The sequence below is a fragment of the Pleurodeles waltl genome, chromosome 4_2, assembly GCF_031143425.1.
Source record: "Pleurodeles waltl isolate 20211129_DDA chromosome 4_2, aPleWal1.hap1.20221129, whole genome shotgun sequence".
NCBI lineage: Eukaryota > Metazoa > Chordata > Amphibia > Caudata > Salamandridae > Pleurodeles > Pleurodeles waltl.
The window spans coordinates 447,616,196-447,637,185 of NC_090443.1; the positions used below are offsets into that span (position 1 = coordinate 447,616,196).

The 20,990-nt window shown below is 45.7% G+C and overlaps 1 protein-coding gene across 1 annotated transcript in view; it reads right to left on the minus strand.

The window, feature by feature from the left end:
- ATP13A1 (ATPase 13A1) overlaps positions 1-20,990 on the minus strand; it is a 381,010-nt gene that overhangs the window by 160,740 nt on the left and 199,280 nt on the right. Inside the window, exon 18 of the mRNA XM_069231770.1 lies at positions 16,812-17,011. Coding sequence (XP_069087871.1) covers positions 16,812-17,011 — 200 coding nt within the window. The remainder of the gene's footprint in view (positions 1-16,811; positions 17,012-20,990) is intronic.

Sequence of the window (20,990 nt, forward strand, 5' to 3'; positions counted from 1 at the left end):
GCGACTGATGCCACGAACAGATGTACACTGGGTAAGTGACATTTTCAGTTCGATGGCATCTGTCGCTGTAGATACACATGGTATGCATAGACTAGTAAGCAGTTAGTTCCCCATAAGCGGTGGTTTAGCCTGTAGGAGTAGAAGTTGTCTGAAATAGAGTTCTTAATACAGCTTGACCTACTGTAGCTTGTTGTGCGGATAGCACATCTATACAGTAGTGTTTGGTGAATGTGTGAGGCGTAGACCAAGTGGCTGCCTTACATATTTCTTGCATTGGGATGTTTCCTAAAAAGGCCATTGAAGCACCTTTTTTCCTTGTTGAATGTGCCCTGGGAGTAATGGGCAGTTGTCTTTTTGCTTTAAGGTAGCAGATTTGGATGCATTTAACTATCCATCTGGCTATACCTTGTTTTGATATTGGGTTACCTGCATGAGGTTTTTGGAATGCAATAAATAGCTGTTTAGTTTTTCTGATGTTCTTCGTTCTGTCAATGTAGTACATTAATGCTCTTTTGACATCTAATGTATGTAGTGCTCTTTCAGCCACAGAATCTGGCTGTGGGAAGAATACTGGTAATTCTACCGTTTGATTTAGATGGAATGGAGAAATAACTTTTGGTAAAAATTTTGGATTAGGTCGTAGGACGACCTTATTTTTATGTATTTGTATAAAAGGCTCTTGTGTTGTGAACGCTTGAATTTCACTTACTCTTCTTAGAGATGTAATGGCGATGAGAAAGGCAACTTTCCAGGTGAGGAATTGTATTCCGCAAGAGTGCATGGGTTCGAAGGGTGGGCCCATGAGTCTTGTTAGAACCACGTTTAGGTTCCATGAAGGAACAGGTGGTGTTCTTGGTGGTATAATTCTTTTAAGCCCTTCTATGAATGCTTTGATAACTGGTATCCTATACAAGGAAGTTGAATATGTAGTTTGCAGGTATGCAGATATTGCTGCAAGGTGTATTTTAATAGAAGAGAAGGCTAGCTTTGCTTTTTGTAAATGGAGCAAGTAATCTACTATATGTTTTGGAGTTGCCTCTAGTGGTTGTATCTGATTATGATGGCAGTAACAAACAAATCTTTTCCACTTACTTGCGTAGCAGTGTCTAGTGGATGGCCTTCTGGCCTGCTTTATGACTTCCATACACTCTTGGCTAAGTTGTAAGTGTCCGAATTCTAGGATTTCAGGAGCCAGATTGCTAGATTCAGCGATGCTGGGTCCGGGTGTCTGATCTGTTGGTTGTGTTGCGTTAACAGATCTGGTTTGTTGGGCAGTTTGATGTGTGGTACTACAGACAGATCTAGCAGTGTTGTGTACCAGGGTTGTCTTGCCCACGTTGGTGCTATTAAAATGAGTTTGAGTTTGTTTTGACTCAATTTGTTTACTAGGTAAGGAAGGAGAGGGAGAGGAGGAAAAGCGTAAGCAAATATTCCTGACCAGTTCATCCATAGGGCATTGCCTTGGGATTGCTTGTGTGGGTATCTGGACGCGAAGTTTTGGCATTTTGCGTTCTCTTTTGTTGCAAATAAGTCTATTTGTGGTGTTCCCCAGAGTGTGAAGTAGGTGTTCAGAATTTGTGGGTGGATTTCCCATTCGTGGACTTGCTGGTGATCTCGAGAGAGATTGTCTGCCAGCTGATTCTGGATCCCCGGAATAAACTGTGCTATTAGACCAATTTGATGGTGGATTGCCCACTTCCATATTTTTTGAGATAACAAGCTTAACTGCGTTGAATGTGTTCCTCCTTGTTTGTTTAGATAATACATCGTTGTCATGTTGTCTGTTTTGACAAGGATGTATTTGTGGGTTATGATTGGTTGGAAAGCTTTTAGTGCTTGAAAAACTGCTAATAATTCTAGATGATTTATATGCAGTTTTGTTTGATGTATGTTCCATTGTCCTCTTATGTTGTGTTGATTGAGATGTGCTCCCCACTCTGTCATGGAAGCATCTGTTGTTATTACGTACTGTGGCACTGGGTCTTGGAAAGGCCGCCCTATGTTTAAATTTATACTGTTCCACCATAGAAGCGATAGGTAAGTTTGGCGGTCTAGCAACACCAGATCTAGAAGGTGACCCTGTGCTTGAGACCACTGTGAGGCTAGGCACTGTTGTAAGGGCCTCATGTGCAGTCTTGCGTTTGGGACAATGGCTATGCATGAGGACATCATGCCTAGGAGCTGTAGTATTGTTCTTGCTTGTATTGTTTGGTTTGGAGACATGTGTTGAATGACCCTGTTGAAATTGTGGATCCTTTGTGGAGTTGGCGTTGCTACTCCTTTTGTCGTGTCTATTATGGCTCCTAGATATTGCTGTACTTTGCTTGGCAGAATGTTTGATTTTGCAAAGTTGACGGTGAACCCTAAATTGTAGAGGGTTTGTATGACTTGATTTGTGTGGTTTGAGCATTGTGTGAGCGAACTGGTTTTGATTAGCCAGTCGTCTAGATACGGGAACACATGTATTTGCTGCCTTCTGATGTGTGCAGCGACTACTGCTAGGCACTTTGTGAATACTCTTGGAGCGGTTGTTAAACCAAAAGGCAATACTTTGAATTGGTAATGTATTCCTTTGAATACAAACCTTAGATATTTCCTGTGTGATTGATGGATTGGTATATGGAAATATGCGTCCTTGAGGTCTAGGGTTGTCATGTAGTCGTGTTTTCTGAGCAATGGTAACACTTCTTGTAGTGTGACCATGTGAAAGTGGTCTGATTTGATGAATGTGTTTACTACCCTGAGGTCTAGAATTGGTCTCAGTGTTTCGTCCTTTTTTGGTATCAAGAAGTACAGTGAATAAACTCCTGTGTTTATTTGTGTGCTTGGTACTAATTCTATTGCATTTTTTTGCAGTAGTGCTTGAACTTCTATCTCTAGAAGTTGTGAATGGTATTTTGATAAATTTTGTGATTTTGGTGGTATGTCTGGAGGGAATTGCATGAATTCTATGCAATAACCATGTTGGATAATTGCTAGGACCCATGTATCTGTAGTTATTTTGTCCCATGCTTCGTAATATTGATGTATCCTCCCCCCCACTGGTGTTGTGTGGGAGGGGTGAGTGACGTGTGAGTCACTGCTTGTTGGTAGTGGTTTTGGGGCTTTGAAATCTTCCTCTATTCCTAGGAAATTGCCCCCCTCTATACTGGCCCCGAAAACCTCCTCTGTACTGTCCCTGGTAGGTGGGCGGTGCGGACTGTGAGGTGCTAGCTTGTGTGGCCTGACCCCGAAACCCTCCTCTAAAAGGTGTTTTGCGGAAGGTGTTATAAGATCCTCTGCTCTGCGGGGAGTAGAGTGCGCCCATGGCCTTGGCAGTGTCAGTGTCCTTCTTGAGCTTTTCTATAGCTGTGTCGACCTCCGGACCGAACAGAAGTTTCTCGTTTACTGGCATGTTAAGCACTGCCTGCTGAATTTCTGGCTTGAATCCAGACGTTCTGAGCCATGCGTGCCTACGGATGGTAACCGACGTATTAATGGTTCTTGCGGCCGTGTCTGCTGCATCCATGGAGGAGCGTATTTGATTGTTGGAAATGTTTTGACCCTCCTCAACAACCTGTTTTGCTCTTTTTTGCAGATCTTTTGGGAGATGTTCAATGAGATGCTGCATCTCATCCCAGTGGGCTCTGTCGTATCGCGCTAGCAGCGCTTGTGAATTTGCGATGCGCCACTGGTTTGCTGCTTGGACAGCAACCCTCTTCCCGGCTGCATCGAACTTCCTACTTTCTTTATCTGGGGGAGGTGCATCCCCAGAAGTGTGCGAGTTTGCCCGTTTTCTGGCAGCCCCTACCACCACAGAGTCTGGTGGCAGCTGAGAGGTGATGAAGACAGGGTCCGTAGGAGGCGCCTTATACTTTTTGTCCACCCTAGGCGTCACTGCCCTACTTTTAACTGGCTCCTTAAAAATGTCCTTTGCATGGCGTAGCATGCCTGGGAGCATCGGCAGGCTTTGGTAGGAGCTGTGGGTTGAGGAGAGGGTGTTAAATAAAAAATCATCCTCGACTTGTTCCGAGTGTAGTTCCACATTATGGAATAGAGCTGCTCTAGCCACCACTTGTGAGTAGGCTGTGCTGTCTTCCGGTGGTGATGGCCTAGTTGGGTATGTGTCTGGGCTGTTATCAGACACTGGTGCGTCGTACAAGTCCCACGCATCCTGATCTTGGTCGTCGTGGCTCATGGCGGTGTGAGCTGGCGAATGTGACGGGGTGTAAGTTGGCGAAGCCGGAGTTACAGGTGGAGGCGAGGGAGGAGGTGTTACCTTTTGTGTTGTTTGTTGCTGAGGAGTAAACTGAAGCGTTCTCTTTCGTTTGACAGGTGGAAGGGTACTGATCTTCCCAGTCCCCTGCTGAATAAAGATACGCTTTTGCGTGTGATCCACGTCAGTGGATTGCAGTTCTTGTTCAAATCTATGTTTCTTCATTTGAGAAGACATAGAATGCTCTTCGGTATAGGAGCCAGAAACAGGGTCTGATGTCGCTTTTTTCGGCTCCGAAAGCCCTGTCGATTGTTTTTTCGGCTCCGAGGTAACCTTCCTCTTTTTCTGTGCCGAAAATTCTTGGCCTCTATGGTCTTCGGCGCCACTGTCTCGGCGTCGATCGGTGTCGACACCGAACTCTCGGTGTCGATGCTTCTGTTTAGCACTCTCTCGGTCCCGAGGAGGCTGCGTGCCGGTGTCTCGACCGAAGTCGGACGATCTCGACACTGAATGGGCCTTTTTCGGTGCCGATTGTTGGTCACCGAGAATTTGGGTGGAGCCATGGCCGGTTGGCAGTGGCGTCCCCTGGGCCTTCTTTCCTTTTTTAGGGTTTGATCTCGACGTCTTACTCACAGTTCTTGTAGAGTGTAGCTCGTCGGAGTCTGAATCCTGGATGGAAAAGGATTCCTCCTGTTCTTCTTCTGTCTCGAACTGTCGACGCTCTTTTGGCGTGGACGCCATCTGCAGTCTTCTCGCTCGACGGTCGCGCAGAGTTTTTCGGGACCGGAACGCCCGACAGGCCTCGCAGGATTCTTCACTGTGCTCGGGTGACAGGCACAGATTACAGACCGAGTGCAGGTCCGTATAAGGATATTTGTTGTGGCATTCGGGGCAGAATCGAAACGGGGTCCGATCCATCGGCGTTGTCCTCCACGCGGTCGGGCCGACTAGGCCCCGACGGGGTGCCGAAATCTACCCCGAAGGGCACCGAAGCGCTTCGATGTTCAACGCGTCGTCGTATGTGTCTATCTGTAACCGGATCGCAACGATACCGTCGAAAATCTTCCGTCTTCAGCTATCTTTCCGTTCCGAAACTCGGAGCGACATGAACACGTCCGAACCCGATGGCGGAAAGAAAACAATCGAAGATGGAGTCGACGCCCATGCGCAATGAGCACAGAAGGTGGAGTCACTCGGTCCCGTGACTCGAAAACACTTCTTCGAAGAAAAACAACTTGTAACACTCCGACCCAACACCAGATGGCGAGCTCATGCATACCATGTGTATCTACAGCGACAGATGCCATCGAACTAATGACTTATTCTTCCCCCCACTGGTGTTGTGTGGAGGGGGTGAGTGACGTGTGAGTCACTGCTTAGTAGTAGGGGTTTTGGGGCTTTGAAATTTTCCTCTATTTCTAGGGAATTGCCCTCCTCTATATTGTCCCCGAAAACCTCCTCTGTACTGTCCCTGGTAACTGGACGGTGTTGCCTGTGAGGTGCTGGCTTGTGTGCTTTGACCCCGAAACCCCCCTCTAAAGGGTGTTTTACGGAATGTGCTGTAATTCCCTCTGCTCTGCGGGGAGTAGAGTGCGTCCATGGCTTTAGCAGCAGCGTCCATGGAGGAGCGGATTTGGTTGTTGGAAATGGTCTGTCCCTCCTCAACCACTTGTTTTGCCCTATTTTGTAGGTCCTTGGGCAGATGGTCAATGAGATGTTGCATCTCATCCCAATGGGCTCTGTCATAGCGCGCAAGTAGTGCCTGGGAGTTAGCGATGCGCCACTAGTTTGCAGCTTGTGCTGCGACTCTTACCAGCTGCATCGAACTTGCGGCTTTCTTTATCTGGGGGTGGTGCATCTCCAGATGTGTGGGAGTTGGCACTTTTCCTAGCTGCTCCTACAACGACAGAGTCTGGTGGCAGCTGTGTAGTGATGAAAGCCGGGTCTGTAGGAGGCGCCTTATACTTTTTTTCCACTCTTGGTGTGATTGCCCTATTTTTGACCGGCTCCTTAAAGATTTCTTTTGCGTGCCGGAGCATACCAGGGAGCATAGGCAGGCTTTGGTAGGAGCTGTGGGTGGAGGAGAGTGTGTTGAATAAAAAGTCATCCTCGACCTGTTCTGAGTGGAGGCTTACATTGTGAAATTGTGCTGCTCTAGCCACCACTTGAGAATACGCAGTGCTGTCCTCTGGTGGAGATGGCTTCGTAGGGTATGCCTCTGGACTGTTATCTGACACTGGGGCGTCGTATAAGTCCCATGCGTCTTGATCTTGGTCACCCTGGCTCATGGTGGTGTGAGCTGGGGAATGTGATGGAGTTTGTGCTGGTGAGACGTTAATCACAGGTGGAGGAGAGGGTGGTGGGGTAACTTTTTTCACCACTTTTGTTTGTGGTGTTTGTTCAGTTTGGAACTCCAATCTTCTCTTTCTTCTAATAGGGGGAAGGGTGCTTATTTTTCCTGTCCCCTGCTGTATGAAAATACGCTTTTGCGTATGGTCTACATCCGTTGAGTGTAGTTCTTCCTCAAACCTATGCTTTTGCATTTGGGAGGTTAGCGAGTGCTCTTCTGTATAAGAGCCTGAAACTGGGTCGGTTGCAGTTTGTTTCGGCACCGAAACCCTGTCTGCATCTTTTTTCGGCTCCGAGGTGACTTTTTTCTTTTTCGGGCCGAAACCTCTCGGCGTCGATCTTCTTCGGTGCCGCTGTCTCGGCGTCGAGCCGTGTCTACACCGGTATCTCGGTGTCGATGCTTGTCTCCAGCACTTTCTCGGTCCCGAGAAGGCTGCGTGCCGGTGTCTCGACCGGAGTCGGACGATCTCGGCACTGTTTGGGCCTTTTTCGGTGCCGACGGTCGGTCACCGAATTTATGGGTCGAGCCATGGCCTGATGGCAGTGGCGTCCCCTGGGCCTTGTAAATCTTCTTTTGAGTGGTTTTCGACGTCCTACTCACGGTTTGTGTATCGTCGAATCCTTCGGAGTCCGATTCTTGGATCGAAATGGATCCCTCCTCTTCTTGTTCCTCGAACTCCCGGTGGGCTGTCGGCACGGACGCCATCTGAAGTCTTCTGGCTCGACGGTCTCGAAGAGTTTTTCGGGACCGGAACGCACGACAGGCCTCGCAGGTGTCTTCGCTGTGCTCAGGTGACAGGCACAGGTTGCAGACCAAGTGTTGGTCTGTATAGGGGTATTTATTGTGGCATTTGGGACAGAAACGGAACGGGGTCCGTTCCATCGGCGTTCTTCTGCACGCAGTCGGGCCGACCAGGCCCCGACGGGGGAATCGAAAAAATTACCCCGAAGGGCACCGGAGCTCTTCGATCTTAGACGCGGTGTTGAATCTAACTACGCCGACCCCGAACGCAACAATACCGACGAAAATCTTCTGAAATTAGCTATTTTTCCGTTCCGAAACTCGGAGCGACAGGAACACGTCCGAACCCGATGGCAGAAAAAAAACAATCGAAGATGGAGTCGACGCCCATGCGCAATGGAGACAAAAGGAGGAGTCACTCGGTCCCGTGACTCGAAAGACTTCTTCGAAGAAAAACAACTTGTAACACTCCGGCCCAACACCAGATGGCGAGCTATTGCAAAAAACATGCGTATCTACAGCAACAGATGCCATCGAACATAGAGTTTCCCAAGGAATGGAGATATGGTGGTGGGTAATAGCCCTATGATCAGGAGCTTTTCTGCAGGGCATGGCCAAGTAGGACATCAGTGAGTGCCTTGTTGAATGGGAGGAGAGGTTTGGAATGATTAACTCCATCAAGACATTCACCTTGACTGCCACCGAGTGCAACTGAAGGACGAGGACCTAAGCCACCCACCGCACCACCACTGCACTGGAGGCTCCATAGCCACAGAAGGAAGAAAGATCAAGCCAGTGTCTGGTGAGGTGACTAATCCACTAGCATCTGCCAGTTCCTCATACTAGTTTTCTGCTTGTTCTTTTAAGGGATGACTAAACTGAGGGCCCTCAAACCCCTACCAATCGCCTTAGACCTATCAAGAGAAAATACACTGGCTACTAATTGGAGGGCATGATAGATCGGCACCGGAGTATACATCAGGAGACGCGGATCTGGCTCCACATCCAAGTCAAGAACAACAACTTGGAACGACAGCACTCGAAAAGGCTCAGTGGAAGGTCAGTCTTGTGGGTAGAGTCACTCTGAGGCCAGACCGATGCCATGGTCGAACCTGCTACTGGGAATTCAGTAGTGGCCCCTCCTTAACCAGTGGGGCCGAAGGTGCTCCAGAGGGGCCAGGTCACACAAATATGAGGTCCATGGCCTCAAAACTTCTTGAGTTGGGCAGGGGTTGCTCTGCAAAACTCTGGGAGGCAGCGTGCAGACCCAGACACTCTCTGCAGAGGAGCAAAGCCACAAGTGAGATTGTCATTCCTGCATCTTGAACCGGTGCAGAGAAGTTGAAGAATGCTTCAACTCAACTTCTGACTTCATGTGCGTGGGGGACCTATCCGAATATTCAGACTGCCATGACAATTGCTACAAGTGCTCCTGGGACCTTCTGCATGACCAGGTTGCGAGAGTTGTGTGACACTGGGCAGCGAGGAGCTTCGAGGCACGTTCCCATGGTGCCTTCTGGTTCATGGTACAGCAGTCTTTGCAAGCCTTGGAGTTGTCAGCCTGCTCCAAGCACCACAAACAAAATAAATGTCGGTCTGTCAGACATCTAGCTGTGACAGGCACCAGAGGAGTTAAAACCAGCTTTCTTGGGCAACATCCCTTGCACACCAAAAGGATGGATTTTCGAAGGAAATATTTGACAAAATATATTTTTTAAAAAAACAAAAACTCAATCAAAAAGTGACTGGGGGTTTCTCTTCCAGATCAGCGCTGACGGAAAGAAAAAACTAGCATTTGCAATTAAATGGGTCTCGCGTTTGCTCGAGTTAGCATTACTAGCATTGTAAAATCCTACCTGGACTTTTCTTGCCACATAAATTGAAAATGAAAAGTAAAACAGCTTGACATAAGTAAGCCGATTCAAAGTGCCATGGCCACCGAGCATGAGCGCGAAGGAAAGACACAAAAAGGAAAAAAAAGTTCACTCACAGTCAAATGTATCGGCAATTGTGCAATTATTCATGTAACCGGGGCAGTCTGCAAGGCTGTAAGAAAACCGCCCGATGGCGGGACAAACGTAAAGCATTTACCAATGATAATAAAGGATTTTTGAAAGGCAAGTCCAAGAACGAATGAAAGTGATGGACGTGCAGCGGACGTGGTTAAAAACCCACAGATAGATTACAACAGGCCAGAGCGCTTGCATGCTTTCCCTAAAAACTGATGTCAATGCACAGGGTGGCCTCTATATAGGCAACGGGTACATCACATTTGGAGCAGAGCCAAACAACTACCAGTGTGCAGGGGTACTGCTCAAAAATTTCTGGATACAGTCGGATACCTGGGAATAACTAACGTAAGGAATCTGGAGCTGGATGACCCAATCAGATAATGTTTTTTTGTCCACTAGAAAGTTGAGGAATGATCTTTGTTTCACAGCAATTTGGATATAGAAATAGGCACCTGGAGAAATACCACACACCACGTCTTCACAACATAGTTGAGCGTAGATCAATTGGATGGCAAGCATCCTGAATTTAATGCATCTGTTGGCTACTCTGAGGCTGAGAATAGGCCTGAATGCACTCTTTGGTCCCTTTCTTGGAGTCCAAATGTAACCAGAATATATTGTCTTTCCTGACATTTATTGATTTTGCAATATCATTTTCACCGCTTGCTGTAGTTTGATAGAAATAATTTATGTATGGGGCGCAGAACATGATTGCATCCATTATGCGCAATATTCAGCACCGTTCTGTGTGATAAAATATATCTGCCACTCTTAAATGTTTTCTGTGACTTCCTCATACTGGCGTGAAAGGCCAAGAAAGGAGAAGGAGAGTCATTGCTTTCCTGCTGGAGGTATCCTTGCAGCCGCAAATGATTAGAGGCCTCCTTTTCCTTTTGAATGGTGCTGCAGCCGGGTATTGTTGTCTTTGTTGCAGTTATTGCTGAGGACAAACAGGGGTTTCAATTGCCTTGATTATACAAAAGGTCCTATCATTGGAATGAAAATGTCACTTACCCAGTGTACATCTGTTCGTGGCATTGGTCGCTGCAGATTCACATGTTGTGCACAGTCCGCCATCTGGTGTTGGGTCGGAGTGTTACAAGTTGTTTTTCTTTGAAGAAGTCTTTCGAGTCACGAGACCGAGGGACTCCTCCTGTTTGCTTCCATTGCGCATGGGCGTCGGCTCCATCTTAGATTGTTTTCCCCGCAGAGGGTGAGGTAGGAGTTGTGTGTGTTAGTAATAGTGCCCATGCAATGGAATGAATAAGTATGTACAAATTAAGGTTAAGTAATATATATATATATACAAATGTACAAATGTTGAAGATAACTTCCAACGGCTACAGGCTCCCGGGGAGGCGGGTGGGCACATGTGAATCTGCAGCGACCAATGCCACAAACAGATGTACACTGGGTAAGTGACATTTTCAGTTCAATGGCATCTGTTGCTGCAGATACACATGTTGTGCATAGACTAGTAAGCAGTTATCTCCCCAAAAGCGGTGGCTCAGCCTGTAGGAGTGGAAGTAGTCTGAAACAAAGTTCAGTACGGCTTGACCTACTGTGGCTTGTTGTACGGATAGCACGTCTACACAGTAGTGTTTAGTAAATGTGTGAGGCGTGGACCATGTGGCTGCCTTACATATTTCGTGCATTGGAATATTTCCTAGGAATGCCATGGTAGCGCCTTTTTTTCTGGTTGAGTGTGCCCTTGGTGTAATGGGCAGTTGTCTCTTTGCTTTAAGATAGCAGGTTTGGATGCACTTAACTATCCATCTGGCTATACCTTGTTTTGATATTGGGTTTCCTGTATGAGGTTTTTGAAATGCAATAAACAGTTGTTTTGTTTTCCTAACCTCCTTTGTTCTGTCGATGTAGTACATTAGTGCTCTTTTGACATCTAATGTATGTAGTGCCCTTTCAGCTACTGAGTCTGGCTGTGGGAAGAACACTGGTAACTCTACCGTTTGATTTAAGTGGAACGGTGAAATAACCTTTGGTAGGAATTTAGGATTGGTTCTTAGTACAACCTTATTTTTGTGTATTTGGATAAAAGGTTCTTGTATTGTAAACGCCTGAATTTCACTTACTCTTCTTAGAGATGTGATGGCAATGAGAAATGCAACTTTCCAGGTTAAGAACTGTATTTCGCAAGAATGCATGGGTTCAAAAGGTGGTCCCATGAGTCTTGTCAAGACAATGTTAAGGTTCCATGAAGGAACAGATGGTGTTCTTGGTGGTATTATTCTTCTTAGGCCCTCCATAAATGCTTTAATGACGGGTATCCTAAACAGTGAAGTTGAATGGGTAATCTGCAGGTATGCAGATATTGCTGCAAGGTGTATTTTAATGGAAGAGAAGGCTAGATTTGACTTTTGTAAGTGTAGTAAGTATCTCACTACATCTTTTGGGGATGCGTGTAATGGATGAACTTGATTATTATGGCAGTAGCAAACAAACCTTTTCCATTTGCTTGCATAGCAGTGTCTAGTGGATGGTCTTCTAGCTTGTTTTATGACTTCCATACATTCTTGAGTGAGGTTTAAATGTCCGAATTCTAGGATTTCAGGAGCCAGATTGCTAGATTGAGCGATGCTGGGTTTGGATGCCTGATCTGCTGTTTGTGTTGTGTTAACCGATCTGGCCTGTTGGGTAACTTGACGTGTGGTACTACTGACAGGTCTAGTAGTGTTGTGTACCAGGGTTGTCTTGCCCATGTTGGTGCTATTAATATGAGTTTGAGTTTGTTTTGACTCAATTTGTTTACTAGATATGGAAGGAGAGGGAGAGGGGGGAAAAGCGTATGCAAATTTCCCTGACCAGTTCATCCATAGGGCATTGCCTTGAGACTGTGTGGGTACCTGGATGCAAAGTTTTGGCATTTTGCGTTCTCTTTTGTTGCAAATAGGTCTATTTGCGGTGTACCCCAAAGTTTGAAGTGTTTAGGATTTGGGGGTGAATCTCCCATTCGTGGACCTGTTGGTGATCTCGAGAGAGATTGTCTGCTAGTTGATTTTGGATCCCTGGAATAAACTGTGCTATTAGGCGAATGTGGTTGTGAATTGCCCATTGCCATATCTTTTGTGCTAGGAGACATAGCTGTGTCAAGTGTGTTCGCCCTTGCTTGTTTAGGTAATACATTGTTGTCATGTTGTCTGTTTTGACAAGAACTTATTTGTGGGTTATGATAGGTTGAAATGCTTTTAGCGCCAAGAATACTGCTAGTAATTCGAGGTGATTTATATGCAGTTTTGTTTGATGTACGTCCCATTGTCCTTGGATGCTGTGGTGATCGAGGTGTGCTCCCCACCCTGTCATGGAAGCATCTGTTATTACGTATTGTGGCACTGGGTCTTGGAACGGCCGCCCTTTGTTTAAATTTGTACTGTTCCACCATAGAAGCGAGATGTATGTTTGGCGGTCTATCAACACCAGATCTAGAAGGTGACCCTGTGCATGTGACCATTGTGATGCTAGGCACTGTTGTAAGGGCCTCATGTGCAGTCTTGCGTTTGGGACAATGGCTATGCATGAGGACATCATGCCTAGGAATTTTAGAACCACTTTTGCCTGTATTTTTAGTGTTGGATACATGGCCTGTATGACCTTGTGAAAATTTTGAACCCTTTGTGGACTCGGAGTGGCTAATCCTTTTGTTGTGTTGATTACCGCTCCTAAGTAGTGCTGTATTTTGCACGGCACAATGTGTGATTTTTTGTAGTTGAGGGAGAACCCGAGTTTGTAGAGGGTTTGTATGACATACTCTGTGTGTTGTGAACACTTTGTTAGCGAGTTGGTCTTGATTAGCCAATCGTCTAGATACAGGAATACGTGTATTTGCTGCCTTCTGATGTGTGCGGCTACTACTGCTAGGCATTTGGTAAATACTCTTGGTGCGGTCGTTATACCGAACGGTAAGACTTTGAATTGATAGTGTATTCCCTTGAATACAAACCTTAGGTATTTCCTGTGCGAAGGGTGTATCGGTATGTGGAAATACGCGTCTTTGAGATCTAAGGTTGTCATGTAATCTTGTTGCTTTAGCAGTGGTAACCCCTCCTGTAGCGTGACCATGTGAAAGTGGTCTGATTTGATGTAGGTGTTTAATATTCTGAGATCTAAGATTGGCCTCAGTGTTTTGTCCTTTTGGGGATTAGAAAGTACAGTGAATAGACTCCTGTGTTTATTTCTGTACATGGTACCAGTTCTATTGCTTCTTTTTGCAGTAGTGCTTGAACTTCTATTTCTAGGAGGTCTAAATGCTGTTTTGACATTTTTTGTGTTTTTGGTGGGATATTTGGAGGGATCTGTAGAAATTCTATGCAATAACCATGTTGGATAATTGCTAAGACCCAAGTGTCTGTTGTTATATCCACCCACGATTGATAAAACTGACTTAGTCTTCCCCCCACTGGTGTTATGTGGAGGGGTTGAGTGACTTGTAAGTCACTGTTTGGTTGTTGGGGTTTTGGGGCTTTGAAATTTTCCCCGGTTTCTCGGGAATTGTCCCCCTCTGTACTGGCCCCGAAAACCTCCCCTTTGGTACTGTCCCTGGTAGGTAGACGGTGTTGATTGTGAGGTGCTGGCTTGTGTGGCCTGACCCCGAAACCCCCCTCTGAAGGTTGTTTTACGGAAGGTGCCGAAAGTGCCTCTGCTTTGCGGGGAGTAGAGCGCGCCCATGGCCTTGGCTGTGTCAGTGTCCTTTTTCAGCTTCTCAATCGCCGTGTCAACCTCTGGTCCGAACAATTGTTGTTCGTTGAACGGCATATTGAGTACTGCTTGCTGTATTTCTGGTTTAAAGCCAGACGTACGTAACCATGCGTGCCTTCTGATGGTTACTGCAGTGTTCATTGTCCTTGCAGCTGTGTCCGCTGCATCCATAGAGGAGCGTATTTGGTTATTGGAGATGTTTTGTCCCTCCTCAACCACCTGTTTTGCCCGCTTTTGAAATTCTTTGGGTAGATGCTCGATGAGATGCTGCATCTCGTCCCAATGGGCTCTGTCATAACGCGCTAGGAGCGCCTGAGAGTTTGCGATGCGCCACTGGCTTGCAGCTTGTACAGCGACTCTTTTCCCAGCTGCGTCGAATTTTCGGCTTTGCTTGTCCGGGGGTGGTGCATCGCCCGATGTGTGTGAATTGGCTCTTTTGCGAGCTGCTCCTACCACGACTGAGTCTGGTGGCAGTTGAGAGGTGATAAAAGCAGGGTCTGTGGGAGGTGCTTTATATTTTTTCTCTACCCTCGGAGTGATCGCTCTACTCTTGACAGGTTCTTTGAAGATTTGCTTCGCGTGCCTTAGCATTCCTGGAAGCATAGGCAGGCTTTGGTAGTTGCTATGGGTGGAGGAGAGGGTGTTAAAAAGGAAGTCATCCTCGACAGGTTCTGTGTGTAACGACACGTTGTGGAATTCTGCTGCCCTAGCTACCACCTGCGCATACGCTGTGCTGTCCTCAGGTGGTGAGGGCTTGGTAGGGTATGACTCTGGACTATTGTCTGACACTGGGGCGTCGTATAGGTCCCAAGCATCTTGGTCATCTTGGCTCATGGTGGTGTGAGCCGGTGAATGTGACGGAGTTTGTGCCGGTGATATCTGAGTTACAGGTGGAGGAGAGGGTGGCGGAGTTGCTTTCTTTGCCACCTTTGCTTGTGGTGTTAGTTGTTCAGTTTGGAACTCTAGTCTCCTTTTTCTCCTGATTGGTGGAAGAGTGCTAATCTTCCCTGTTCCACTCTGGATGAAGATCCTCTTTTGTGTATGGTCTACATCAGAAGAATTAGTGAGCACAATCAGAGAAAATAATTCTCTGGGGAGCCTACCCTGGAGCATTCAGATTTAAACAGTGAAATCAGTGTAAAGGACTTTGTTATACCAGAGGAAGACTCAAGGATTTACTAAATGTTGTGTGCTTTAACAACATACCCTTTGGACGTTTTGTGGCAGCCCTATCAGCCCTCGACATTGATGGTCTTGACATCGATGTAGAGTGACAATCACTCTTTCTAGTGGAGTCAACACAAATGCTGAGGAACCCCATGTCCAGGCTCTCAGACAGTGATACTTGTCATCTCTGGTGTTATCTGATTTGTTCTGCCCCTCAGAGTTCTTTGTGCCATTTAGAACTTGCACTAGCATGGAAGTGTCTGCAAGGGCAATAATGCCAGATAATGTGGGTCTGTTTTAGCTTTAATCTGTCCCAGGATGTGTATTTGTCAAAATGTGAAGTCGATCAGACTGAAAAAGAAAACATTTTCTGTAAAAAAAAAACAAAAAAATGCTAAACACCACTTTAACTGAAAAGGGGTCGAGTCAAGACAAGAATTAAAGGTTTTAAAAGATTTTTTCCTATAAAAAAATAAATAGACAGATTTTTGCACCAGCATGCTGTTGTCAGCAGTGAGAAAAAAAAAAAAAACGGGTGCAGCTCTCACTGGCAGGGCACTAGGATACCCTGGCTACCCACTGAGCTACACTGTCCTGCTTTTCTCAGTTTCTCTTAAAAAAAGGCAAACAAAATAGTGTTTTTCCTCTTTATAACTGTTGTTACTGTTTTGAAGTATAACTGCCAACTTTTTATGAGAAAATGTGAAAATTGACTAATGTGGTCTGCATTCAGCAATAGTTCTACAACAGTATTATTATTTTTTTTTTTTTTAACAAATTACCTTTTATATTATGTGTATGGAAGCATGTGTTTCTAACACTGTTGAAACTTATGGACTTTGCTGCAGAAAGTGAAGGAAACCAGTGACCCTTCTCCAGCAACACATTCCTGTACTACGTGGCCCTGAGCAGGATTGGCTGCAGATTTCCGTGGCAACCTCCATCATCCAGGTAGTGGTACAGTGTTTAACACTGAAGAGGGCCTGACTTACCAACGGCTGTCAGACTGTAAAGAGACCAGAATAAACTGTTAAAACAATCAGTGGCAGAAGGCATGTAGGACTATCCTTTACACTCTACAGAAATACTCCCCATACAGAGGTTCTCGTACCGTGCATCAGCATCTTACATGGTTCTGGCTTGAACACAGGTTGTGCTCAACACTGCCTCTCAAGCACATCAATAAACCTGGTACCTGATCTCTAAAAGGGTCTTCGACCACTACACCAGGCTGTACCAATTATCCCACTTCCTACCCTGAAATTAAGTCAGAACTGAATGATTTCCCTCAAAGCATTACCTAGTAATACAACTTTTACCCCGTCAAGCGAGATGCATTTGCACCATATAAGACACTACTGGTGAAGGTACCGGCTAGGAGGTCCAACCTAATTAATCGCATTTGACGAAAGCTTTCACTTTATGTGTAATGGCAAAATACCTGATGGAACCTATTTCAATGCAAAGCTTTTGCACATACTCAAATAACAGTTTTTATAAATACGATTTTAACATAAGCATTATTAAATTAGATTTTTCCACTGAATACAACCCAAAGTACTTAACAGATATTTGTGCACTCAAAATTCAAGGACACTGAAGGCAGAGTATTACAAATAGGAAAGAAAGTAGACACCTTTTGCTTAGGTGCAACTCTTGCAAACACTTGTATGTGTGGTATAAGTCGTTGAAGGAACTTTCTGTTCACTTCTTGTAAGTGGTTGAGGCCTTCACCAGTAATGCACAGGTCATGACATCCAGTGAACTCTTTCGGAGAATCTGGGATAAGAGGTAGGGCAACACAGTCGTCAATGGAATGCCACTGCCATTCAGAATCTACAAGCAAAAATGAAAAAAGATGAAAATGTAACATTCGTTGACCAAGTACTGAAACACAGCTAGGCACGTGGTGTACAATTCTTCCACTTAGGAAAAATAGGTGTTGTTCCATCACAAGTTACACAAGGAAAGGCTCCACTGTCACTTAAGCAAATCACACGGTTGAAAAACTGGAATGGTGACAAACTGCCTCAAGATTAGTTGTTTGCACTACTCTGTAATGTGCAAACTGCATTAATTCTTTTAAATATGGAAGGTCTGTCCATCATGCAAGAAAGATTACATGATGCCTTTGCCTTGTTGTAGCAAATTGCTTGAAGGGGAAGGATTTGACCGCACTGCTGCCATTGCAGGGCAGCAGGTTCAATAATAACAGTGAAGAATTTCGATTTATCACTTCGAGAGACACCACTATACACAGCCCAGTCTGTAAGACTCCCCATCTACCTTAGGTGTCTTTAGGTGGGATACTGAGGGGAAGTTTAGGGAGACTTGGGAAGACAAAGGAGAAGATAATGGCACCAAATAGCAGCAATATAGACTATCCATCCACACAGCCTGCTGCATAGATTAAGACTTGAAATCATGCTTGTCAAAATTGTCAGTCTGTCTCTATGATGGTTACCAAATTATCATGAATGCTTTCAATTCTGAACGCAAACAGAAGTATTCTGTTAATTAATGTGTAAGACTAGTCCTCTACCTATGGTATCTTCCATGCATTCATAAGTTGATACATTTTCCTCTGGCACAAGTCAAAAATCCATGCAGAGAAAAATCAACAGAAAGCACAAAAACGTAAATAAGCTATACATGTTTTCCCCCAACAGTGAACCAAACATTGCCCAACTGACACAAGTCCCTGAAATTGCAGCACGTGTTCTGTGTGGGAAGTGAAGCATTTTTGACTAAGAAAACAAGTTACTTACCTGTAACTGCAGTTATCCAGTATTGGTATTTTTCATAGATTCCCATAAATTGAATCATTCCCGGTCATCGTTTTATGGTACGTGGGAGTCCCACTGGAGTACGGGATGTGAAAATATGCATCCTGCAAACCGACAGTCATCATGAAGTCTCTGCTGGCGAGGAGATGCAGGATATCAGCAAGGGTGATCATCCGAAAGGATTGCTTGTGCAAGAATTTGTTCAGCTTTCTCAAATCCAAATGGGCTTCCATTCCCCTGTCTTTTTTCAGATGAGGAAGAATCGAGAATAGAAGCCTATGCCCCTTTGTGAAAACTGAACTCTATTGGTCCCTTTGCAAGCATGATGAGGGCTTCTTTTCTTAGTAAGTAGAGATGAGTGGGGTGCATTCCCCTTAGAGGGTTGTTTGGTGGTTTCTGCACAAATTCTATAGTATGGCCAAAAGTGACCAAGTCACCCTCTCACTTGTCTGTAGTTATCTCCCTTCAGAGGGGTAAGTGGTTGGAAATCTTCGCACCCACATGATATCATGTGAATTAATGTTTGTAGCCAGCACCCGAATGTCACTGTTTGCAACCAGCATCTCTACCATGGGGGGTTGCTTCTGGTGAGGGTCTTGCTTGTTATAGGCTGCTGCGGGTGGCTGACGATGCTGTTAGCCTTGCCTGTACAGTCTGAAAGGGTTGGAACTGCTGAGGATGTTGATATGATCCTCTGTAGGAAGGGAAACCCCTTCCACAAACTCCCCAAAAGGGCAGTTTCATGTACTGCGGGCTCCCAGGGATCTAGCAGTGTGTCATTCTTTATTGCTAGAAGCGCATCATCAACGTGCTTTCCAGAAAGCTTCTCCCCATTCTAGGCCATATCTAGAACCCTCGACTGGACCTCCAGCCTAAAAGATGTTGACTTAAGCTATTCTTGGAGTCCGAGGACAGCTGCCCCTGCTAGCTGACGGAAGCCTGTTGAAACTATGTCAAGCGCGCAGTCTACTACCTCAGTAGTAACTCAGTATGTTCTCCTTGGAGGATCTTCGCTGCTTCTGCCTTCTGAGATAAGGTCTACGAGGTCTCAGATATCAGACCACACCTGCCTATCGTAGCGGTCAAATATCACCAGCAAGTTAGCTGCTCGCACTATAATGGCAGACATGAGGGAGAACCTCTTGCCCATGTTAGCCAGACGTCTGCCCTCTTTATCTGGTGGAATGGAAATAGGGACAGAAGGGTTCATGGAAAGGCATTGGGCCGCTTGCAATAATACAGAGTCCGGTTTGGAATGCCCTGTAAGGCAGGCTGGAGATTTTCCGGGGGTTTGTATTTTTTTTAATCTACCCATGATGGCACAACATTCACAGTGGCCGGGTTCTTCATTTTAATCCCCTCACCTCATATATAATCAATAATGGGGATTGAACAAACTGATTTCCTTGCCTGCTCCTTAAAATCATACAGGAAGCGGGTAGCCTGCATGATGGAAGTCAGAAGGTGAAATCGTGCTGCGGCTCTGTTCATCAAGTTGTGAAACCCTACAATGTTCTCAGGAGGAGAATCTGATAGGTTCTCCGGTGGAGGTGATGGTGTGGGAATTAAATAGTCATCCCACTCTTCTTGTGGGGGGGAGGGTGTTATCAGATATCTCACCTTCTTCCCTTTCATCCGCTGATGAAAAGGGGTCTTCTCGTGGTGGCGACACAATGTTTCTCAATGTAATCATGGGGGTTATAGGTGTAGGTAGATTCTGACGTGTAGATGGGGCCGAGACTGGAGGTGGCAGTGGTGGGGGTTCAGGAACCCTATGATCTTGCAACATAGCTTGCAGATCTTGAACCAGGGCAGAAGGCAATTGCATCTTTTCCTGTGGTCTTTGAGGTGTATAATGGTGCTCATAATACCTTCTCGGTGGAGGGGCACAATATTGTTGGCAATAGATCTGCTCTTGCTCCTCAAAATCATTTGCCTGGCAAATCGTGAGTAGCCGAGAAGGACTATGCGCGATTCCAAAGTGTCCGTCGTCATCTGAATCCTCCATGTCCAATAGGTGAGGAGGAGGAAAAGGCGATACCTTGATAGGAGTGGTTATGAGCGGTGTTAGTCTTTTCAGGTATTTTAATTCTCACCGACGGTCCTGTTGACAATGCCTTAGTCGACTGCATGGTTGTCTCTCTTTGGTGTTACCGTCGACGGTGGGGAAATAGACAGGACCGTCGTAGATGGAGTTATCGTTGATGAAGTTGTCATCGATGGCGGTCTCGTTGGCGGGGTAGTTGCCGTTAGTCTTGTCGGCTGTGTAGTCGATGATGGTGTCAGTCGACGAGGCTATCGACGAAGGATGATTTGTCATTGACAGTACAGGTGCTTCGACGGCCTGGTGGAAGATACCGTGCTCAGCGTCGTCGTTGATACTGCTATCTATCGTGAAGCTGCCGACGACTGATTTGACAGTCTTTGAAATCTCCCTAGATTTCAGGGAAGGCATGGTGGGCTGAGAAGAGGCCTTTTCTGTGGAGATTATTTTTCTTCTCCTTCACCAGACTGTCTTTGTGATGTTCCATTAGGGCCTTTCTACTCTCCTCAGATGTCTCTTGGTCAGAGGATTTTGCCCTTTGCATGATCTCTCAGAAATATCACTTTCTTCCTCAGAAGTTACTTTTTGGATTTGGACTTCTGCAGCCAGATTAGTAATCTCCACTCTCTATCTTTTAGAGTCTTTGAGGAAAAGGTTTTACATACCTTAGAGTCCTTTACCTAGTGGTTAGGGTAAAGGCATTCTTTATGTGGATCATCTGCATGTAGTCTTGTTTTTCCTCAGGACATTCAAGATTTGAAGAGTCCTTTTTTGGAAATATCCGCCATAGTTATAGGAATTCCTGTTTGAAGCAAAGGCAAAACTGAGCAGAGCTCAGGAAGATTCCCTTCACACGACGTGCGGTAGAAAATCTGCAGGAAATTGCCTCTCTGAGGAGTGTTCTAGAGGGTGCCGTCGCCTGATTCGTCATAGTTCAAGTTTGGTTCCTTTTACAAAAGGATGTGGATATGTTGTTAAATAGATG